Raw genomic sequence first — 23264 nt, forward strand, 5'->3', positions numbered from 1 at the left:
TCTATCTATCTATCTATTTAGTATCTATCTATCTATCTATCTATCTATCTATCTATCTATCTATTTAGTATCTATCTATCTATCTATCTATCTATCTATCTATCTATTTAGTATCTATCTATCTATCTATCTATCTATCTATCTATCTATCTATCTATCTATCTATTTAGTATCTATCTATCTATCTCTATGTATATTATCTATCTATCTAGTATCTATCTATCTATCTATCTATCTATCTATCTATCTATCTATCTATCTATCTATCTATCTATCTATCTCTATGTATATTATCTATCTATCTATTTAGTATCTATCTATCTATTTACTATCTATCTATCTATCTATCTATCTATCTATCTATCTATCTATTTACTATCTATCTATCTATCTATCTATCTATCTATCTATCTATCTATCTATCTATCTATCTATCTATCTATCTATCATCTAGCTATCTATTTAGTATCTATCTATCTATCTATCTATCTATCCACAGTGAATACACATATGAATAGCTGAATGAGGGGTTTAATATTAGCCCTTACAAAGGGACACATAACCTAATCAATGATGATGAATGATGCACATCTGACAGTTTTAAAGTGGACACTTCATATAAAATGAACATTGTATCAATTCACAGACAATATACATGACTGATCTTTAGAATTGTTTTTTTTTCCAAAAGCAGAACGATTGGTGTCTGATGGAAGAATCGGTTTTATATTTTAAAGGTAACATGTTATACTCACTAGTGGATGCAATGTGCTGCCGTCATAACCCACTCGGGGGAGATCAGGGAGCCTCCACATAAATATGTTCCACTGGATTCTTTATTTCTAAAAGCGACCTGCCAGGGCCACTGCCCATCCAACGCATCCGTACCGCCAACTATCCGACTGGACACCAACGGGGAACCGCAGACCGAGAAATCTGCAGCACCGAGAGCATTGCCGGCTGAGACAAAAATAAAATAAAAATAGAGTTTGAATTTGTTTGGCTTCCACAATAAAGTAAGTATATAAAAAATAATACACACAAACAATGAAACCATATTTATTGGTGTGTTACCTTTCAGGGGATAAAAGTCCTCAGGACTGATTCTGATGCAAGGGATTTTGATAACACAAATATCGGCCATGTATTTTCAACCCAACCAATTTATACTTTTTTTTTTTTATATATACCATTCAATCTGGAAAACTAAGACAATCTTCTAAATGAACCGTGTCCCCACAGTACCCTCCATTCACAAAGCAAAATGAAAGCGGACATTAGACACGTTCATTCGTTTTCGTCCGAATTTCGGGTATTTTCGTTATCGTTTTAACAAACATCTTTGCACTGAACTTTGTGCTTTCACTAATAAGTTTATATTGTTGATCGTATCATGGGACTGTGCATTTAAATCTTTATTTTTCGTTTTATTGTTTTTTTATTGTTGATTTTCATTTATGTTTGGACTTCTATATATATTTTTTAATTTTAGAATTTTTCTTTCAATGTGATGTCAATTTATAACATGGTATTCAGATTTCATTGCTGTTTATTTACTTTTGGCACTACTTTTATTCACTTTTGGCACTACTCACTTTTTCTTAAGATTTTTTAAAAGGTTTGGCATACTATTTTCTGAATAATATAAAATTTGAATTCGCGCTGAATGGTGTAAAAACTGTGAAAAAGGAAACAAAATATTATATATTATATAAATATATTATTTTCTGTGTCAGCGAAGAGATACATCATTTCGATTTATAGTACAACATGGTGTTGAATGATATATGATCAGGAAGGTCTACCAAAGGTCGTATGCCTTATAATAAGCATCTTTTTACATAAGGCATGAATAAAAGTTTGAATTTTACGAATCGAATGAATTGAGAAATGTTTTGGTACTTTAAAAAGTCTAATTTACCATACCTAGATTTATAACTAATTATGGGGATGTGGGTACCTTGATGTGAGTAAGTCCAAAAATTCCACTTCTAATTAGGGATGAGCCAAACACCCCACACCCCCCCCCCCCCCCCCCGGTTCGGTTCACAGCAGATCATGCGAACAGGCAAAATGTTTGTGCGAATGCCGTTAAAGTCTATGGGACACAAACGTGAAAAGTCGAAAGTGCTAATTTTAAAGGTTAATATGCAAGTTATTGCATAGAAAAAGGTTTGGGGACCCAGCTCCTGCCCCAGGGGACATGGATCAATGCAAAATAAAGTTTTAAAAACTGACTTTTTTTGGGAGCAGGGATTTTTTTTAATGCTTAAAGTGAAACAATAAAGAAGAAATATTCCTTTAAATATCGTGCCTGGGGGTGGTGACTATAGTATGCCTGTAAAGTGGAGCAGTTTTCCCGTGTTTAGCCTTGCATATGTGAACTAAACTGCAGCTAACTGAATAACCTGCCTGTTCAATCTAAATCCCACTACCACACTATCTCTCCGTCCACACCAACAACACACTACACATAGCCAACATGCTGGCAGCCTTATATAGTATGGGGCATGGTTCTTAGTCCCCCTGAGCCATGATTGGCCAAAGGTACCCTGCCTTTAGCCAATTATGGCTCATGGTGCATGTTTTGGCCAATCATCATACAGCAATGCACTCTGATCTCTCAGTGCATTATGGGGCATTCTGCGGTTCTCGACTTTGCCGTGAATGCCCCATAATGTTAGTTTTTCAACGAAGGGACAAACCCCCGATGTTCGAGTCGAACTTATGTTCGACCCAAACACCGAGCTCATCCCTACTTATAATATATCCTAGCTATCACCACTTATCCCAGACCATACAGATAGTCAGTTTTCTTTGAAACACAATGTCCCATGATAGTCACAAAGTATTCTAAGAGAAAGTATACTGAAAAAAACAGACAACAAGGAGTCATCTCAATTAGACATGTGCAATTCGTTTTATGCCGAATTTTTTTTTTTTAACGAATTCCGACATATTTGTTAATTCGGAAATATCCGAATGAATGAAAACGCATTTAACAAAATTTTATGAATATTCGTAAATTCAAATATTTGAAAATTCTGAAATTTGAGAATTTCGTAAATTCGTAAATTCAAAAATGTGTAAATTCGGAAATTCGTACATTTGAAAATTCGTAAGTTCAAAAATTTGTAAATTCAGAAATTCGTAAATTTGAAAATTTGAAAATACGAAAACCCAAAAATTCTAAAATCGGAAATAATAACTAACTGATAATAACGGCACAGTGGTGTAGTGCGTAGCACTTTCACCTAGCAGTAAAAAGGGTCGCTGGTTTTAATCCCAAACATGACACTACCTGCCTGGAGTTTGCATGTTCTCCCTGTGCCTGCGTGGGTTTCCTCCCACACTTCAAAGACATGCTGGTAGGTTAATTGGATCCTGTCTAAATTTTCCCCAGTATATGTATGTGAGTTAGGGACCTTAGAGTGTAAGCTCCTTGAGGCTAGGGTCTGATGTGAATGTACAACAGATATGTAAAGCGCTGTGTAAATTGACAGCGCTATATAATTACTTGAAATAAATACTAACTTAACTATTACTAAATTATAGGTATTGGAGTTTCCTTTCAAATTTGGCTGTTAGTGAACGTTCAAATACAAATGTATCCAAAATAACCAATGCTGCATCTAAACAAATGAAACTTAACGAATTAACAATAATAAAAAACAACAATAAAACCTTTTTTTATTATTAATTTGTTTCCGTGTAATTCTTTTAGATAAGGCATTCATTATTTTGGATAATTCGTAACTTCGGATACATTTGTATTCGTTACTAACAGACACATTTGAAATTACAATACCTATAATTTAATTGTTAGTTATTATTAGTTAGTTGTTCTTTAGAATTTTCGGATTTTCTTTCTTATTTTTGCATTTTCAAATTTACGAATTTTAGAATTTTAGAATTTACAAACTGTGATCATAACAAATGACCCGAAAAACTGTAAAAAGCAAAAACAAAAAAAAAAAAAAACAATTGAAGCGCAAAACTTCTCAAAGGTTTTCAGGGAGTTGAGGTTTTACATTTAATTATTAAACAAATAATTAAATATCCCTGATATTGTGTTGAGAGGGAGGATGGGGTGGAAGAAGATTTGTGCTAGGAGGGGAGATTTGGGGGGAATTTTTGCTGGGAGGGAGGAATTTGAAGGGGGGGTGTGTACCCCCTACTCTATCTTCATTACCCTGGATCGGTTTCCGCTATCTATGAGACCAGTAATATGCATAACCATACGATTAGCACTAATGTACAGCAATTTTTGTTAGAGTCAACCCAACCCCCACCCAAGTTTGTACCCTACTTTGTCTAACCTAAAAATACGTCAGCATGCATTGTTATTTGGTATGTCTCCTTTTCTGAACACTCTTGTAATGTTTAAACTGGAATAAAAATAAAATAAAAACATCCTTATAACTTAAAGGACAATAGGTGTCCTTTTTTGAAACCTCAAGAGATGTAAAAAACAGAATGCTCTTGTTTCTCATTATATTACCACTAGAAGTTCCAATCAAGTTCTCGACTATAAATAGTTCTCCCAACCACTGTCTGTTTTTGTCTGTTTTCTTTATTTATTTATTTTTAAACCCAAACAAGTGACAAACTATTAACACCAATTCTACAGACTGATGCTACATAGGTGAAGTCATGAAAGGCAGATGTCTAAAAATCACTCTGTTCATCTCAAGTTACAATGATCTCTGGAATCTTCCGATCTTCTAAATAAAAAAAATAAAAAGTAGATTATCTTATTTTATAGCAATTCTTACCAGAGAAGCTTAATGGGTGAAATTCCCACTTCAGCAAAATGTCACCAACAGTGGGAATCAGTAATTTTGAAGAAAAATAACTGTATCTGAAATCACTCCACTTCTCCCTAGTTATGATGATTGAGGCAAATTGCAGAAGGTGCGTGCGATTACGTCAAAGGACGCACCAGACTTGGTTGAGTGGCTCACTCAGCCTTACTCTTCTGCACCCTCCTCATCCTCTCGATCTGCACCCTCTTCTTCACTCTCTGCTATGTGCACCCCTAAAGACACTACCATCAACAACACCACCACCACCACATACCTTCCGCTTGAGTCACAGGAATTATTTTCCGATCCATCACAAGACATTGCCGATGCGCGGCCACTCTTGGCATTGGATCAGGAAGAGGAGGTAGCAACAATCGCCACTCAGCAGTCTGACGACAGTACCCAGATCAGACCAAGGAGGAGGTTGGTCCCCGGTGTTGCTGCCTACTCCGAGATCTCTAATTATAGCGGTGGGGAAGGTGACGTTGATGATGACGTGTCTAGTGATGTCACGTGGGTGCCCATAAGAGAGGAAGAGGAGGGGAGTTCAGAGGGAGATATGGACCAGCAGATAGGGAGGAGAAGCAGGCTGAACTTAGATTGCACAGAAGGGACAAATGAGACTGCTAATGTACCAGGAGCGAGGCATCAACCATGTACGGTCACATCTGGCGCTCCCAGGACGCCAGCACATGGCTCCGCAGCGTGGGCTTTTTTTAACGTGTCTGCTGCTGACAATAGTGTTGCCATCTGCAGCCTTTGCAGTCAACGCATAAGTCAGGGTAAGCCCAACACTCACCTAGGGATGACCACCTTAAGAAGGCACATGATCTGCAATCACCAAGCCTCAGTGGGAGCAACGGGACACACAAAGCCACACTCCAGGCTCTCACCATCCAGCTTCATCTTCTACTGCTCCTTCTCCTCTCTCCTCACAATTATCCTCCACTCCACCTTCCATCATGCCATCCTCACGTTTTTTTGGAAAAAGGCAGGCTTCCGTGGGCCAAATGTTCGAGCATAAAAAATGATGACGCTGGATAACCCTCTTGCCCAACGGTAGACGGCTGGCTTGTCAGAACTGATAGCCCGCCAACTACTGCCATATAAACTGGTGGACTCGGAGGCCTTCCGAAAATGTGTGGCCATTGGAACACCACAATAGAAGGTCCCAGGAAGAAAGTATTTCTCACAGAAAGGCATCCCAGAGCTAAATGGCCATGTTCAGCGTTAAGTGAATGTATCTCTGGCACACAGTGTCGGTGCCAAGATACATCTGACCACAGACACGTGGTCTAGTAAACACGGGCAGGGAAGGTATATAACTTTTACTGCCCACTGGGTGAACCTTCTGACGGCCATCAGGCATGTAACCCGTGGCACCCGTGTAGATTTGGTTTTACTGCCACGGATTGCATGCAGGCCGGCCTCTTCTTCTCCTCCTCCTACTCCATCCTCCATCTCCTCCTTGGCTGACTCCTCCTTTTCCGCTGCTAGCGTCTCTTCCGCTGCGCCGCCCAAGCTCCCCAGAACCTATTCAACATGCTAGGGGAGACATTGCCATGCTTTGCTGCGTCTGTTGTGCCTGGAAGCCAAAAGCCACACTGGCCCTGCACTCCTTTTAGCTTTGAGTTCACAGGCAGATCAGTGGCTAACACCGCTCAATTTGACAGTTGGTAAAGTGGTGTGTGACAACAGTGCCAATCTGCTTGGCGCATTGAAACAGGGCAAAATTACACACGTGCCATGCATGGCACACGTCTTAAACTTGATCATGAAGCAATTCATTGTCAAATACCCTAGGATCCAGGACATCTTGCGGCAGGCAAGTTAAATCTTGGCCGGTCAGACGTCTTATTTGCGATTGCCCGACGCAATGGAACTCAACCTTCTATATGCTTGATAGGCTGCTCCAGCAGAATTGTGCAGTTAACGTCTCTACCTGTATGAACTCTGCGGCAGAACAGGTTCTGGGGAGCTTGTTTTTTTTTCATCGCGCCAGTGGCTGCTCATGCGCGAGGCATACAGACTTCTGCGGCAATTTGATGAGATCACCAAACTGGTCAGTCGCAGCCATGGCGCCATCAGTGACATGGTACCTTATGCCTTCTTTATGGAGCATGCATTGCGTCGTGTCATTGATCAAGCCGTGGAGGAGCAGGAAGATGAGAAAATCGCAATGCTGGATGAATTCCCAGGGGGAGCTACTCTATCTGAGACAAGTCAACAACAGGAGTCTGAAGAGGAGTCAGAGGAGGATGGTGCCGGGGCAGGTGAGGAGGAGCAAGAAGAGCATGCTTTAAACCTTTCTGTGATCCCTGTTGTTGTGTGTGGATGGGGAGAGGAGAACGAGGAGGACAAAATAAGCCAGGACGATGAGTAGGAGCCAAGCCACCACACCGCTTCCAGTTTAGTGCAAATGGGGTCCTTCATGCTCCAGTGTTTTAACAGGGACCCCCGTATAAAAAGCATAAAGGTCAAGGACTAGTACTGGGTGGCAACGTACTTAGACCCCTGGTACAACACAAAATGGCGGAAATGTTACCACCGTCACAGAGGGCTGTCAGAATGGAGCACTTCCAGGCCTTGCTTCAAGAAATGCTGCATTCTGCTTTTGCGTGCGCTGGCAGAGGAGGAATTCCCACTCCCAGAGAAAGAGTCGCGGGTACCAATCCAACAGCGCCTTCAAGAAGAGGGCGGTTTGAAGATGTGTTGGTGACTTCTGATATGAGGTCATTATTTCAGCCGACCCATCGACAGGTCTCACCCGGATCCAGCATCAGGGAACGCCTAGACCAACAGGTGTCCGACTACATCGGGTTAGCGCCCGATGTGGACGCTCTGAGGAGTGATGAACCCCTGGACTACTGGGTGGGCAGGCTTGACCTCTGGCCAGAGCTTGCCCAATTTGCAATGGAACCGTTGGCTTGCCCCTCATCCAGTGTCCTGTCCGAAAGGACATTCAACGCAGCAGGGGGGATCGTGACTGATAAGCGCACTCGCCTAGCTCACGACAGTGTTGACTACCTCACATTTATAAAAATGAATGAGACATGGATCTCGGAGGAATTCAACACATGTGACCAGTAGACCATTTACATGCATAACTCTATAAACGATTTATTTAATCGAGCACACGGACCTTTTTTCTACCTTTGGCTCACTTCCTTGTACAAAAAAAGCACACCGTACTATATGCCCGCACCCTCCTGTTTGAAGAGGTTAAGCGGTGTCATATTTTTGGGTCCCGCAGCGAGTTGCTGGTATCAGTGCTGCTGTCAGTGCTCTCTATCTCGGTGCTGGTGTCAGTGCTCAGTCTCTATCGCGGTGCTGGTGTCAGTGAGGGAGATAGCAGCGGAGAAGCCAATCAGCAGGCAGTACCAGCACCATGGCTGAGGATCAGCACTGGACTGGCATCTCCGGACCACCGCAGTGGAGCCCTGCATAGGTAGGGGTAAGGGCCGGACAGAGGGAGGGGCTCAAGCACAGGTTGGCACACTGGGATACTGGCACAGGACTGCGCTGCCCTGACTGTGGCACTGATCATCTCCTGAACCCCCTTCATAACTTGCCCTGACCTTGCCTCTCTTCCATGGCCTTCATGCGCTCCTGAGTCCTGAATTGTCAAAATTTCACAGATAGAAAAAGAATGCTTGTCGTTGTCGATCCCAGATTCACTTAATACTTTTGTTATGTCAGTGTCCATGTTGTGGGACTATGTGTGCACAGCTAGTACCGTATATACTCGAGTATAAGCCGAGATTTTCAGCCTCTTTTTTGAGGCTGAAAGTGCCCCCCTCGGCTTATACTCGAGTCATCGCCGTCTGCCTGCCCGATCAGCGTGTCGAGCAGACAGACGGCGGCCATTCTACTATTCAAAAGCCGCGCCTCCCTGTCTGTGATAGGCGGAACACTCAATTTCCCAGCAGTCAGTGGTCCGCCTATCACGGACATCCGCTCATCCTCATACTACGGACGAGGATGAGAGGATGTCCGTGATAGGCGGAACACAGACTGCTGGGAAATTGAGTGTTCCGCCTATCACAGACGGAGGCGCGGCTTTTGAACAGTGGAATGGCTGCCGAGGCGCCGACGCCGTCTGTCAGACGAGAAGAGCGGCGATCCTGGCATGGCAGAAGCACACAGGCTCGGGACGCAGGCGGGACGCAGGCTCGGGACGCAGGCTCGGGACACAGGTAGGCTGCACACACAAGGATGGACGGACACACAGGGATGGACGGACACACAAGGATGGACACACAGGGATGGACGGACACACAGGGATGGACGGACACACAGGGATGGACAGGCATGTCTCACCCTCGGCTTATACACGAGTCAATAAGTTTCCCAGTTTTTTGTGGTAAATTGGGGGCCTCGGCTTATATTCGGGTCGGCCTATACTCGAGTATATACGGTAAGTATTTTGTGGCTGAAAATATGACCTGGAGGTTTTTAAGGTTCGCCTGCCATTAAAGTTAATCGGGTCTACTGCAAACTTTGCGGTTTCGCGAACTCTGCGGTTCGCAAACTTTTGGCCGCATTCGCGGTTCCCAAAACATCCCGTCGGAAGTTCGTCCATCACTACTTGCAATAGATATAGAACACAATTAGGATTTTTTGAAGGGCAAAGCAATGTTCTGATCTGTCTGTGTCTTCTCAAACAAAAAATGTTTGCCACACCTGATGCTTAATTGAACCTGTTCTCCAACTTCCAGTAAACTTCCAGTAAATCATCTCTGCAGGTTTTTTTCAGACAGGTTTGAATTCTTTGTACATTTCCGGTAGTCCCCCTGAGAACATTTTTCATCATCTTTACCATGTTATCCACCTGTAATCATAAGATGTCTTCACTTGACTTGCACGGAGTTCAGCACCTTTCAGATAACACTCATCCCATTAATAAGTAAAGGTTCCTGAAATAAGACGCACAACTTTTTTTTTAAACAACAGTTTTTGTTGGAATTAGGCCATTACAGTAAAGAAGAATCGCAGATTTAACTACTAAGGTTGATTTAAGATAATAAGTTAACACATTTACTGTATATCCAGTCAACATGCTTATATAATAAAGGCTTATACAACCAGAACAATAATAGTACCTGCCACTCCAATGGGATCAGACTGTACTAAATACTTAGAAAAACAATGTCCCCCAATGTGAATCCATCATTAATCATGATGCCAGGGTCACCGCCGGACCCAGAAAATGGTGCATGTGGGCTGTGATGTCACAAGGGGGCGGGCCACCAGATGGCATCACCAGGTGGCCCCGCCGCTTACTTATTCCAGAACTATCACCCCACAGAGTAGGACGTTCAGCAATTAGCCTTCATCACGGGTGGAACATTTTTTTATGGGTCTGGCAGTTCAGCAGGCATTGTGATTGACCATGGATCTAGATTGGGGGACGTTGTTTTTTTGTTTTTGTTTATTAACCCCTTCAGCAGCCTGGAAGATTTTCCCCCTCAATGACCAGGCCATTTTTTGCGATACGGCACGGTGTCACTTTAACGATTGCGGATGTCATATGACGCTGTACAAAAACAAAATTGACGTCCTTACAGTATTTTCCCACAAATAGAGCTTTCTTTTGGTGGTATTTGCTCATCTCTGCGTTTTTTTTTTTTTTTTTGCGCTATAAAAAAAACTGCAACAATTTTGAAAAAAATATATATATTGTTTCCTTTTTGCTATAATAAATATCCCAAAAAAAACATTAAAAAAAAAAATGTCTTCATCAGTTTAGGCTAATATGTATTCTTCTACATATTTTTGAGAAAAAAAATCCCAATATGCATATATTGATTGGTTTGCGCAAAAGTTGTAGAGTCTGCAAAATAGGGGATATATTTATAGTATTTTTTTGGCATTTTTATTATTTATTTATTTTTACTAGTAATGGCGGTGATCTGAGATTTTTAACGGGACTAAGACATTGCGGCGGACAGATAGGACCCTTTTGACCCTTTTTGGGACCATTGAAATTCATACAGCGATCAGTGCTATATATAGTAATCACTGATTACTGTATAAATGTGACTGGCAGGGAAGGGTTAACACTAGGGGGCAATCAACGGGTTGACTGTGTTCCCTCGTTAGTCTTTCTAACTTTGGGGGGATCGGGATGACTGGAGGAAACATATCGCTGTTTGCAATTACTACAAACAGCAGATATGTTTCTACTCTCCTGTCAGAGCGAGGATTTGTGTGTTTACATACACAAATTCCCATTCTGGCTCTCGTACCCACGATCCTGGGTGGCCAGTGGCAATCGCACCCGCCAGCCATGCCCATCGGGTCCCCAGCCATGCAGCGGACATGCGCGTGCCTGCTATGGCTCATAAAGGAGCCACTGTACATATAGGGCGATTTGAGCAGGAGAGCCAGCCTGCCACCGTATATGTATGTGAGCCGGTCGAGAAGTGGTTAAAAGGTATAAAAACAAAAAGCAAACAAGTCACGCTTCTTCTGGTCTACGGTAGGCACTTTGAACGCAATAATTGACCACGATGATGCCTTTCTCTCTACTAAAAAAATATTGTATGAGATGTCCAATCTTCCTGAAAAACTACAGTTATACTTGATTGAATGTCTTGATTTTTTCCTCAAACACAAAATTGGAGTAGGATCAAATTGTATAGGCAATTAAATGAAGTAGCAATAGGCGCAACATTTGTACCAAGTCTTGATAACATATTTATGTCAGTCTGGGTATCAGCTAGAACCTTTTACGAGCACACCTCAGTAGCTTGTTTGCTGGCAGAATATATAGAAGGTGTTTTCTTTATCTGGAAGGGAACTTAGGAAGATCTGGAAAAAATGTCTTGAGGGACATCAATAGTAATGATCACAGTTCACTTACATAGTTACATAGTTAGTCAGGTTGAAAAAACACACAAGTCCATCTAGTTCAACCACAAAAAAACAATAATAATAATATCATACAATCCCATATACCCAAATTCTATACCCACAGTTGATACAGAGGAAGGCAAAAAAAAAAAACCCAGTAGAGCATGATCCAATTTGCTAAAGCAGGAGAAAAAATTCCTTCCTGATCCCCCAAGAGGCAATCAGATTTTCCCCGGATCAACTTTACCTATAAATGTTAGTACCCAGTTATATTATGTACACTTAGGAAATAATCCAGGCCTTTCTTAAAGCAAAACTGCTGAGCTGGCCAGAACCACCTCTGCAGGGAGTCTATTCCACATTTTCACAGCTCTTACTGTGAAGAAACCTTTCCGTATTTGGAGATGAAATCCTCTAGGTGTAAAGAGTGCCCCCTTGTCCTCTGTGTTGACTGTAAAGTGAATAACTCAACACCAAGTTCACTATATGGACCCCTTATATATTTGTACATGTTGATCATATCCCCTCTTATATATTTATACATGGTGATCATATCCCCCCCTTATATATTTATACATGTTGATCATATCCCCCCCTTAATCTCCTCTTATCAAGAGGATACTCTTCTCAATATAGTAGAAGGAAGGAAAGGAAAGGAAAGTAGAAGGAAAGTCCATCTGAAAATTTTTGTTTCAGATGGACCATTTTGCACACATACTTATTTTAAGGAAACTGGTCATAACAGTTTCATACTTGTGCATAGTGGACATCATACCAATTGGATCATAAATGTCTCTAGAGGAAAATGAATGATAATGAAGAGGACATATATGGGAGATCATGATATACAAAATTAATCATTTTAAATTACAATTCATACAGAAAGGGTGTGGTTCAGAATTCCTAGAGAAGGAGATTGCAACTGTAACAGAGAGGGATAAAGATGCACTTGTTTATATCAAGAAAACGCTAAAAAAGGAACTAATTATTTTGCATACGTATTTATGTGTAACTATGATATACAATATAAAGCTACTGAAGCAATCTTTAGTTAACACTGGCCTGTGGTATTGAAAGATTTTAGTGAAAGTTTTGCCTGTCAAACCACAATATATAGTATATTGTAGATATGAAAGTAAATATGAAACTGATGCATTTATTTCCTGTGAAGCTATTTATATAACTTACCTTTTAGAATGCCCTTGTGGCAAGCAATATGTGGATCGCATTATTTGGAAATCAAGGGTTAGGTTGTATGAACATATCAATAACATTAGGAAAAGTTTCAAAGCTCATCATTTATCTCTATGTTTTAGGCGTTTCCACAAAATGACACCACACAGGTCCAACATTTATGGATTTGACAGAGTGTTTAGGCATTGGAAAGGGGGGGAGGGATTTAATCAAGGAAATCTCAAGGAATGAGGCCTTCTGGGTATATTAGTTTCACACGTTGGGTTCCAATGGGCTCGGTATTTATTAAGGCCAATGGAATTGTATGCATGCCATTTATATGTATTTTTCCTTGAATGGAAGATGGAATAGTTAGTGGTATTTGTATCAAACTTTTTCTTTGGATTGTTGAGAAATATATTTAAGAAAAAAAAAAAGATAGGGTTTGAGGCTTTGACTAAGCTGTTCTATTTAACCAGAGGAGAGAAGTGAAGTTGTTGAATTGGCTGTGCTTTCCGGAAGACGTATATTGATCACAGAACTGGTTGAACAGATCATAAATGCTGTTACAGGTAAGTCAGTTTACATATCCATATTTCAATATAGTATTTAGTCACCTGACAGACGTTTAGCCTTAAGGCAAGCCATAGATGTTGTGATTTTCTTTCCCACACCCGTAGATGTATCGAATCTCGGCTGGTTCAGCAAATTTGATGCATTTATGGCTGGCTTAACACACAAGGATAAGATTGTAAGGCTGGACACCACTACAGGTAGAGAAAAAAAAAGGGGCATGGAAGGGGCAAACAAGTATCCTGTGCAGCCACCTGATGTCCTCCTTATCAACCAATCTCATTGGTTGTTAGGAGGCATCTGAAGAGAAGGTTGTAATGGTGCACAATGAAAATCAGTGGCTTTCTGTAACTAAAAGGCAGGCTTTATCCACCCTCTGGTTTGTATACAATCTTTGAGCAATTTTTTGTAATTTTGCCAAGGCACCCCTGAAGAAACCTGAAGGCACCCCAGGGTGCCTGGGCACCCTGAAGGAAAAAGGCTGGCTTACATAACACTGTACTCTTCTACATCTCTATGAAAACGAAATACCGTGTGGACACTGGACACCGGCAGTGGTGGGGTTCACTTATTCTTCAGTGGCTGGAGAAGCATGGTGCCCCCCTCCCTGTTGATCTTTCTATGATATTTGGCAGCAAAGGATAAGCATTTTCTTTTAATCATTAACTATTTCTTGACCAAATAACTCTCCTGAAGAAGAAAAAGCTATAGGTAACGTTAAATTCGAAAACACATTGGAATCTTTTTTGGCCCTCATCATATCTGTATGTCGACTGCCACAAATGATCATCTGTCATTGAATTGCATCTCATTTTAAACTTTTATATGGAAAATGTTTTAATTTATACCAGTAATAATGCACTTTTTAAACATTCTTTGAAGTTGTACACGCCCTAAAAACTCCCATTTAGAGGGTTTGTGGCTATTATATCACCACGGTGTATATTCTGGGGTAAAATGGTTCAGCGGAGCATTATTCCTTACATTTCCAAATTGATACCCATATACCTTACACCCCAGAGCTCTTTCTAAGACATTTAAATCACCACATCAAAAACATTTAAAGGCCTAACACTGTAACCAAAAAGAAAACAAGTATATCCCTACAGTGCAGAACCCCAAGTTATTTATACCCACTAATGAAGTCAAACATAAAGTGTAAATTTTTGGCCATCACTAATTTCATTTGGAAATTGCTACAGTGTATCATTGATAAAAAAAATTCAACCAACAGTCACCTTCCATAAATAAAACAATCTATTTTATTTTTACACATTATTAAGTTGTGCTTGAATATTCATCTTACTCTAGTAGACACTCTGTGGTCTATTAAACCCTTCATTACAGTCTACTGATTGTATAGGTGGACAGTAACTGGTTATAGATAAAAAGAAGAGTAAAGCAGCTATAATAAGCATGGTCCAGTGAAGGTGGAAGTGATGGATGCTTCCTCCATTCCTGTTGAAGTCTCCTCCACATTTCAGTGTCGGTGGGGGAATATCTCGGACATCACTGAATGTTTGATTTAGGTGGGATCTGATCCAATTTTGGTAGGCAGTCACCTGGGTGTACACCCCAGGGTAATATGGTTCAGCACAGCCAATGCCCCAGCTTACGATTCCAACCTGGTACCAGACTCCTCGGACCTTACATACCAGAGGTCCTCCTGAGTCACCCTGGAAGAAAGCAACAACCATTAGCTGCTCTAATGTCTACATTCAGGTATCAGCCATTTCTTCAAAACAGTTCAAAATGTTTCATTCAATTTTTCTATTTCCTTAAATTTGCAATTATAATAACGAGTCTAGTGCCTAAAGTACAGTACATCTAAAAACAAATCTGAAAGACTATAAATGAGTTTATGTGGCAACTTAAAAACTGAGGCCGAGTCTGGCATACTGCTACAATGGTGGCCACACATGCTTTGATGAGATACTTTGGTTGTGAATATGATTGTGTTTTGATCGATTAGATTATGAGATGACATGGTGGAAACCAAGAGGAAATTGATAGCTCACGATCACAAGTTACGGCCGTATCCTATAAATTGAAATCCTACGATCAAATGGGCTGTCGACTAAAGATTGATTATTCCTATTGAAAGTAATTGATCAGAAAATAAATCTATCATTTATCAAAGCGTGTTTGGCCTCCACAAGATGGAAAACTTCCACATGCAGAACCCTATATTTACAGTTGATCCAGAAGGCAAAACAAAAAAAATCTTTATAAAGCATTGTCCAATTTTTTTCCAATTTCTCCTTGGCCCCCTAAGGCAATCAGATATTTCCTGGCTCAACAATATCTGGTGTTAGCCAAATATATTATATGTATTTAGGAATGCATCCTGATTTTTTATTAACAATCAACTTTACATCTTAGAGCTAATTGCTGGGGGGAGTCTATTCCATATTGTCACAGCTCTTACTATGAAGAAGCCTTTCTGTATAAGGGGAAGTTAAACATCTTTTCCCCCCAATGCAAAAAGTACCCCCTTGTTCTTTTGAATTGACCGTAAAGTGAATACATTTACCAAGTTCACTATATGGACCACTAAAATACTTATACATGGTGGTTATATCCCCTTTATGTATTATACATGGAGATCATATCCCCCCTTATGTATTTATACATGGAGATCGTATCCCCCCTTATGTATTTATACATGGAGATCATATCCCCCCTTATGTATTTATACATGGAGATCGTATCCCCCCTTATGCATTTATACATGGTGATTATATCCCCCTTATGTATTTATATATGGTGATTATATCCCCCCTTATGTATTTATACATGGTGATTATATACCCTCTTATGTATTTATACATGGAGATCATATCCCCCTTATGTATTTATACATGGAGATCATATCCCCCTTATGTATTTATACATGATGATCATATCCCCCTTATGTATTTATACATGGAGATCATATCCCCCTTATGTATTTATACATGGAGATCATATCCCCCTTAAGTATTTATATATGGGGATCATATCCCCCCTTATGTATTTATACATGTGATCATATCCCCCTTATGTATTTATACATGGTGATCATATCCCCCCTTATGTATTTATATATGGAGATCATATCCCCCTTATGTATTTATACATGGTGATCATATCCCCCTTAAGTATTTATACATGGAGATCATATCCCCCCTTATGTATTTATATATGGAGATCATATCCCCCTTATGTATTTATACATGGAGATCATATCCCCCTTAAGTATTTATACATGGGGATCATATCCCCCCTTATGTATTTATACATGTGATCATATCCCCCTTTATGTATTTATACATGGAGATCAAATCCCCCTTATGTATTTATACATGGAGATCATATCCCTCTTAAGTATTTATACATGGAGATCATATCCCCACTTATGTATTTATACATGGAGATCATATCCCCCTTATGTATTTATACATGGTGATCATATCCCCCTTATATATTTATACATGGAGATCATATCCCCCCTTATGTATTTATACATAGAGATCATATCCCCCCTTATGTATTTATACATAGAGATCATATCCCCAGTTATGTATTTATACATGGAGATCATATCCCCCCTTATGTATTTATACATGGAGATCATATCCCCCTTATGTATTTAGTTACTCCTGAAATTCGTTTTTATTTATTTAGTTCCGTTAAAAAAATGCATTTGTCGGAAAATCCGAATTATTTAAGGTCAAATCTGTCAATTGAAGGCTGATGGTGTCTGTCGGATGTTCTAAGAAGATTCGACGGAGCAGCCAAACTGTATGACGCTGCAATCGTACATTTCCGGTCGAATGTTCCCGCCTACAAGCAATAGTAGAATTCTAATGTTCTTTGACTATTAATAATTATAATTATTAATTATTATTACTAGTCAAACATTAGAATTCTTCTATAGCCTACGGGCGGAGCATTTGACCGTAAATGTCCTCTTGCGACAATGTTTTTATCTGTTTCGCTGAATCTTCATGTCAAACTGTATTCTGCATATTTTTCATCGTATCGACTCCAGGCAGTTCGACCCCATGGTTCCTGGCCCTTCTATGGAGGCAGCAGCAGCAGCACCACCAATCAGCCAATAACATTCATCATCATCATCATTTTACTTCCCCCACTGATTCCAGCAGTGACCACTAACAACTCCTTTACTATTATCTCTATAATGTCTAATCTTTTCTCTCTATGTTGAATAATCTTGGACTAATAGAGTTAGGTTGGGCACATTCAACCGCATTTTCGACACAGATCGCTATTGCCATGTCAAGTCTTCTATCTATCTATATCGAACTGTTGTTGCAATGATATGAAAATATAATGGATAAGAAAATAAAGATTTTTTTTTTATTTTGCATCTTTCGGCTTTTGGATTAGCTCGTTATCGTTTTGTTAAAACTAACGCGGAAATCCCCGAAATCCAGACGAAAATGCATTCGGACGATAACGTATACACATGTCTAATCTTTCCTCATATCTGAGCTCCTCCTCAATGAGTGTTCTCTGTATTACGGGAGCTGACAATTCATTCATTGATAAAAAAAAAAAAAGCAGCGTGGGGTTCCCCTAAATTCAATTGCCAGGCCCTTCAGGTCTGGTATGGATATTAAGGGGAACCCCGCATCAAATTAAAAAAAAAATTACGCGCATCGAGCATGCAACCTGGCAGACCACAGGAAAAGAGGGGGGGGGGGCGAGAGCGGCCCCCCCTCCTGAACCATACCAGGCCACATGCCCTCAACATCGGGAGGATGCTTTGGGGGTCTGTGACCCCTCAAAGCACCATGTGCCCATGTTGATGGGGACAAGGGCCTCATCCCCACAACCCTGGCCGGTGGTTGTGGGGGTCTTCAGGCAGGGGGCTTATCAGAATCTGGAAGCCACCTTTAACAAGGGGACCCCCAGATCCCGCCCCCCCTGTTTGCAATGGTAAGGGGTACAAAAGTACCCCTCCATTTCACAAAGAGTGTAAAAAATGGTTAAATAAGACAAACACACTTTTGAAAAATACCTTTATTAAAAATAAAAAAAAGTTTCCAGCGGTGGTAATCCACTCTTGCTATCCAGCGATGGATGATCATCTCTCCGGGGTCCAGCGATTGGCTGATCTGATCCAGTGACCGGTGATTTTCAATCCAGCGCAGTCCATCCATGCATCCGTCTTCTGTCTCCACTGAGGAGACACTGCGGGGATCCCAGCGCCTGACATTTCTTATATTAGGAGGGCGGGGCCACCCGTCACCTGACCCTGACCCTCTGATGCTAGTGAGGGAAGCCACTAGCCCATGGGTGACCCCGCCCCCCTCTGATGTAACGCAGGTTTCCTGAAGGGCCTGGTAATTGAATTTAGGTGAACCCCACGCTTTTTTTTTTTTTTATCAATGAATGAATTGTCAGCTCCCGTAATACAGAGAACACTCATTGAGTGTTCTCTGTATTACGGGAGCTGACAATTCATTCATTGATAAAAAAAAAAGCAGCGTGGGATTCCCCTAAATTCAATTGCCAGGCCCTTCAGGTCTGGTATGGATATTAAGGGGAACCCTGCATCAAATTAAAAAAAAAATTACGCGCGTCCGAGCATGCAACCTGGCAGACCACAGGAAAAGAGGGGGGGGACGAGAGAGCGCCCCCCCCTCCTGAACCATACCAGGCCACATGCCCTCAACATTGGGAGGATGCTTTGGGGGTCTGTGACTCCTCAAAGCACCATGTCCCCATGTTGATGGGGACAAGGGCCTCATCCCCACAACCCTGGCCGGTGGTTGTGGGGGTCTGCAGGCAGGGGGCTTATCAGAATCTGGAAGCCGTCTTTAACAAGGGGACCTCCAGATCCCGCCCCCCCCCCTGTTTGCAATGGTAAGGGGTACAAAAGTACCCCTCCATTTCACAAAGAAAGTGTAAAAAATGGTTAAATAAGACAAACACACTTTTGAAAAATACCTTTATTAAAAATAAAAAAAATAAAAAAAAGATTCCAGCGGTGGTAATCCACTCTTGCTATCCAGCGATGGATGATCTGATCCAGTGACGGGTGATTTTCAATCCAGCGCAGTCCATCCATGCATCCGTCTTCTGTCTCCACTGAGGAGACACTGCAGGGATCCCAGCGCCTGACATTTCTTATATTAGGAGGGCGGGGCCACCTGTCACCTGACCCTGACCCTCTGATGCTAGTGAGGGAAGCCACTAGCCCATGGGTGACCCCGCCCCCCTCTGATGTAACGCAGGTTTCCTGAAGGGCCTGGTAATTGAATTTAGGGGAACCCCACGCTTTTTTTTTTATTTTTATCAATGAATGAATTGTCAGCTCATGTAATACAGAGAACACTCATTGAGTGTTCTCTGTATTATGCCGCAAGTGATTTTAAAAGACTTTTTTCCTGCGGAAATGACACTTTGTGCAGGGACAGTTCTAAGCACGGGAAACATGCGCCCCTTCACAGGCATACTATAGACACCCCCCAGGTACGAAATTTAAAGGAACTTTTATTGTTTCACTTTAATCATTATTAAAATCACTGCTCCCAAAAAAAGTCTGTTTTTAAAACTTTTTTTGCATTGATCCATGTCCCCTGGGGCAGGACCCAGGTCCCCAAACACTTTTTAGGACAGTAACTTGCACATTAGCCTTTAAAATGAGCACTTTAGATTTTGAACGTTCGAGTCCCATAGACTTTAATAGGGTTCTAAAGTTCACACGAAGTTTAGGTCTGTTCGCAGGTTCTGGTGTGAACCGAACTGGGGGGTGTTCGGCTCATCCTTAGCTACTGGCTATTGAACTTACTTTTCTAGTCCCATCGTACGTCATCACGTTCAAATAGATGGTCTCTCTCTCTCTCTTTTCTCTCTTTTCTCTCTCTCTCTCTCTCGCTTTCTTTCTCTCTTGCTCTCTCTCTCGTATCTATACCACCTTTAATACAAGTAATTTCCTTGCTTTAAAAAGCAAAATACTTTTGGGAGTCCTTAATTAAAACATGTCAGGAATTATAACACACCCCCATTCCATCTACACCTAAAGATAAACTTTTAGCTTAATTTGTCAATAACTGATGTCAAGCATTGCTTCCTTCTCTGTCATATTAGAAGATTTGGACCTTGGACGGGTGATCTGTGCCTCAACGCAAATGGTGTCACTCACCAGGCAGGCATCCTTCTGTCCATTTCTGTAGCCAGCACAAATCCTATCATAGTGGATGGGTATGCTGGATCCCACGATGTTGTATATTTCTGTGCATGTATTATGGTCAATAAGTGGAACCATGACCTCCTGGAGGGTCCCATTTACAGGTGTTGTCCCTGGCGATGAACACAGACAACAAGAAGATCATTAGTTACAAAAGTCCATAAAGCCATGAAAACTTGGGGTAGAGCATTTGATTGGAGATCAAAAGGTTGCCAGCTCAAATGTGGGTGCTCCCTGTTGGTGTGTGAAAGCAATGGTTATTCTGGTTTTGAATGATGGCCTGCAAACATCTTTTCAGGAAGAGGAAAAAAAAAATAGAAAGCGAAAAAAAAAGTTTGTCAAACAATGTGGGAGTGTAACTTATGCCGCGTACACACGACCGGATTTTCCGGCAGAAAAGGTCTTTCGACGGAGTTACGGTGGACTTCCGAACGAACGGACTTGCCCACACACGAATGGACTAAAGTCTGTTCGAAAGTCCGTTAGTTTTGAACATGATGACATACAATGGGACTAGAAAAGGAAGTTCAATAGCCAATAGCCAATAGCTGCCCTTGCATTGTATTTGGTCCGTCGGATCAGCATACAGACGAACGGTTTTCCCGATAGGAATTGAGTCTGTCGGACAGATTTGAAACGTGTTCTATTTCTAGGTCCGTCTGATTTTTTTTGAAAGAAAAACGATCGGATTATCCGATGGAATGATTCCGTCAGACCTAGTCTGCCGGAAAGACCGGTCGTGTGTATGCGGCATTAGTGGTTGCGCATTCGACTGCAGGTTGAGTGGCACCTAAATATGGGTGTCCCTGTAATTCATTGACCTTTTATGTAAGAAAGGGTGATAGCCTTTGATTTTCAAATGAAAAGCTTTCAAACCCATTTGCTCGAAGAGTGTATTCAAAAAGAAGAAAAATAAAAGGGCAGAAAATGCAGAGGACGACATGGGGGTAGAGTAATCAAGTGAAACCCATGCATCTGGGTGGAGAGAAAGTGCTGCTAGCCCAAAATATGATTCATTTGAAAAATTGTTTCCCAAGGGCCTATAGGCAGCTAGAAAAAAAATTGGACTGAAAAGAATATATATAAAAAACGTTATTTATTACATACAAATATATGAAAAAAACACATGAATTAAAAACTGTGTGAGCTCTGGTATGCATAGTATCCAAACATGAGATGTCAATATTGCAAATAGCAAAAAAAAGTTTCTTAACACTAAGTGCTATTTCTCACAGAAGAGCCCCAACACGTTCCGATCACATATCACAAAACATATCAAGGATATAGTATTCCAATTGGGTGATGTGACCATATATGTACACTTCTTCATTTAGAATGGCGTGGTTCGAAAAGACCTCTGTTTGGTGGGATTATAAGGGCAACAATACAGAAAAAAGTAAATTATAAAAAATATATGTATTAATTGAATGTACAAAATCTAGGCATAATCAATAAGGATAATACATCACAAAAAAAAAGACAAAACAATATACATTCTGGATAACATCTAAAAACAATTTTGGTGAAAGAATGATATTATCCGCTTGTGGGTCCCAGGACCTCCAGAAGGCTGGTGGTAACAGAATAAGCGGGTCTTCCAACACGTTTCGATATTTTAGACAATATAATCCTCTTCAAGGATGAAATATTGTAACATTCTCTATAATATATTGAACAAAATCCATTATACATATATCGAAAGCATTACTAGAAGTAGACTAGACTTACTACAAGTCTAGAGTTTGCCTTAAAAAAAAAATACAATAACTTACTGAACACCATTGATGTATTATCCTTATTGATTATACCTAGATTTTGTACATTAAATTAATACATATTTTTTTTATAATTTCCTTTTTTTCTATATTGTTGCCTTTATAATCCCACCAAACAGAGGTCTTTTCGAATCTGTATTCATTAGAAGGGATGATGGTAACTACATGCCATTGGCTATGAGCTAGAATTTTTTCCATTTAGAATGCCTTAACCTTGATATGTTTTGTGATATTCGATGTCTTCATCCCCCTGAGGAAGATCAGAAAAGTATATGTGACAGACCTAGCTGCTTTTTGAGAGGACTGAATGCGAGCCTCTTGCAGACTGATTATGGGCCCTGGATTTTAAGGGGCACAGGGTGAATGAGAACCCCACGATAATCTGTGCTAGTCAGATTCAATGCTGTGTATATATATATATATATATATATATATAGATAGATATATAAAATGTGTGTTGTCTCACGCTGTTGGGACACACACTGTCAGATGCTAATGTCATGAACTCCAGCCACCTGTATGTTGGCTTGTATAATGTAAATGAGTCTAGTCTGGCTTGTAATCATATTCCACACATTGTTGTTTGAGCTAATTAACCCTGTGTTGATGTTTATGGTAATGTTTATTGAATTGTTAGTGAGCTAGGAGCCGAAAAGTCTTATCCCTCAGTCAACTAGTCTGAGTGTTGGTTTAGATAATTAGCTCATGCTTATTAAGTTAGGTTTTAGTCTTCTACTATATTATAAATACTTGTCATTTTGGTTCTAATAAAGGAGTCCATGTTGAGCAGCTAAGCAAGTGTCGTCTTGTTTTGTGCTTTTGAGCGGTTGGAATATCTGATATCTATATTCAGACTTAGAAAGCGGTATACTGACGGAAGCA

General features: G+C 40.6%; 1 protein-coding gene across 1 annotated transcript in view; it reads right to left on the bottom strand.

Moving 5' to 3' along the window:
- LOC143925629 (uncharacterized) overlaps nt 1-23264 on the bottom strand; it is a 197101-nt gene that overhangs the window by 163859 nt on the left and 9978 nt on the right. Inside the window, exons 4-5 of the mRNA XM_077450096.1 lie at nt 20563-20720; nt 14719-15082 (exon numbers count right to left, since the gene is read on the bottom strand). Of these exons, the coding sequence (XP_077306222.1) occupies nt 14719-15082; nt 20563-20720 (522 nt within the window). The remainder of the gene's footprint in view (nt 1-14718; nt 15083-20562; nt 20721-23264) is intronic.

The sequence above is a fragment of the Lithobates pipiens genome, unplaced genomic scaffold (assembly GCF_037356315.1).
Source record: "Lithobates pipiens isolate NorthernLeopardFrog02 unplaced genomic scaffold, aLitPip1_a1.2 Scaffold_22, whole genome shotgun sequence".
In the NCBI taxonomy this organism is placed as follows: Eukaryota; Metazoa; Chordata; class Amphibia; order Anura; family Ranidae; genus Lithobates; species Lithobates pipiens.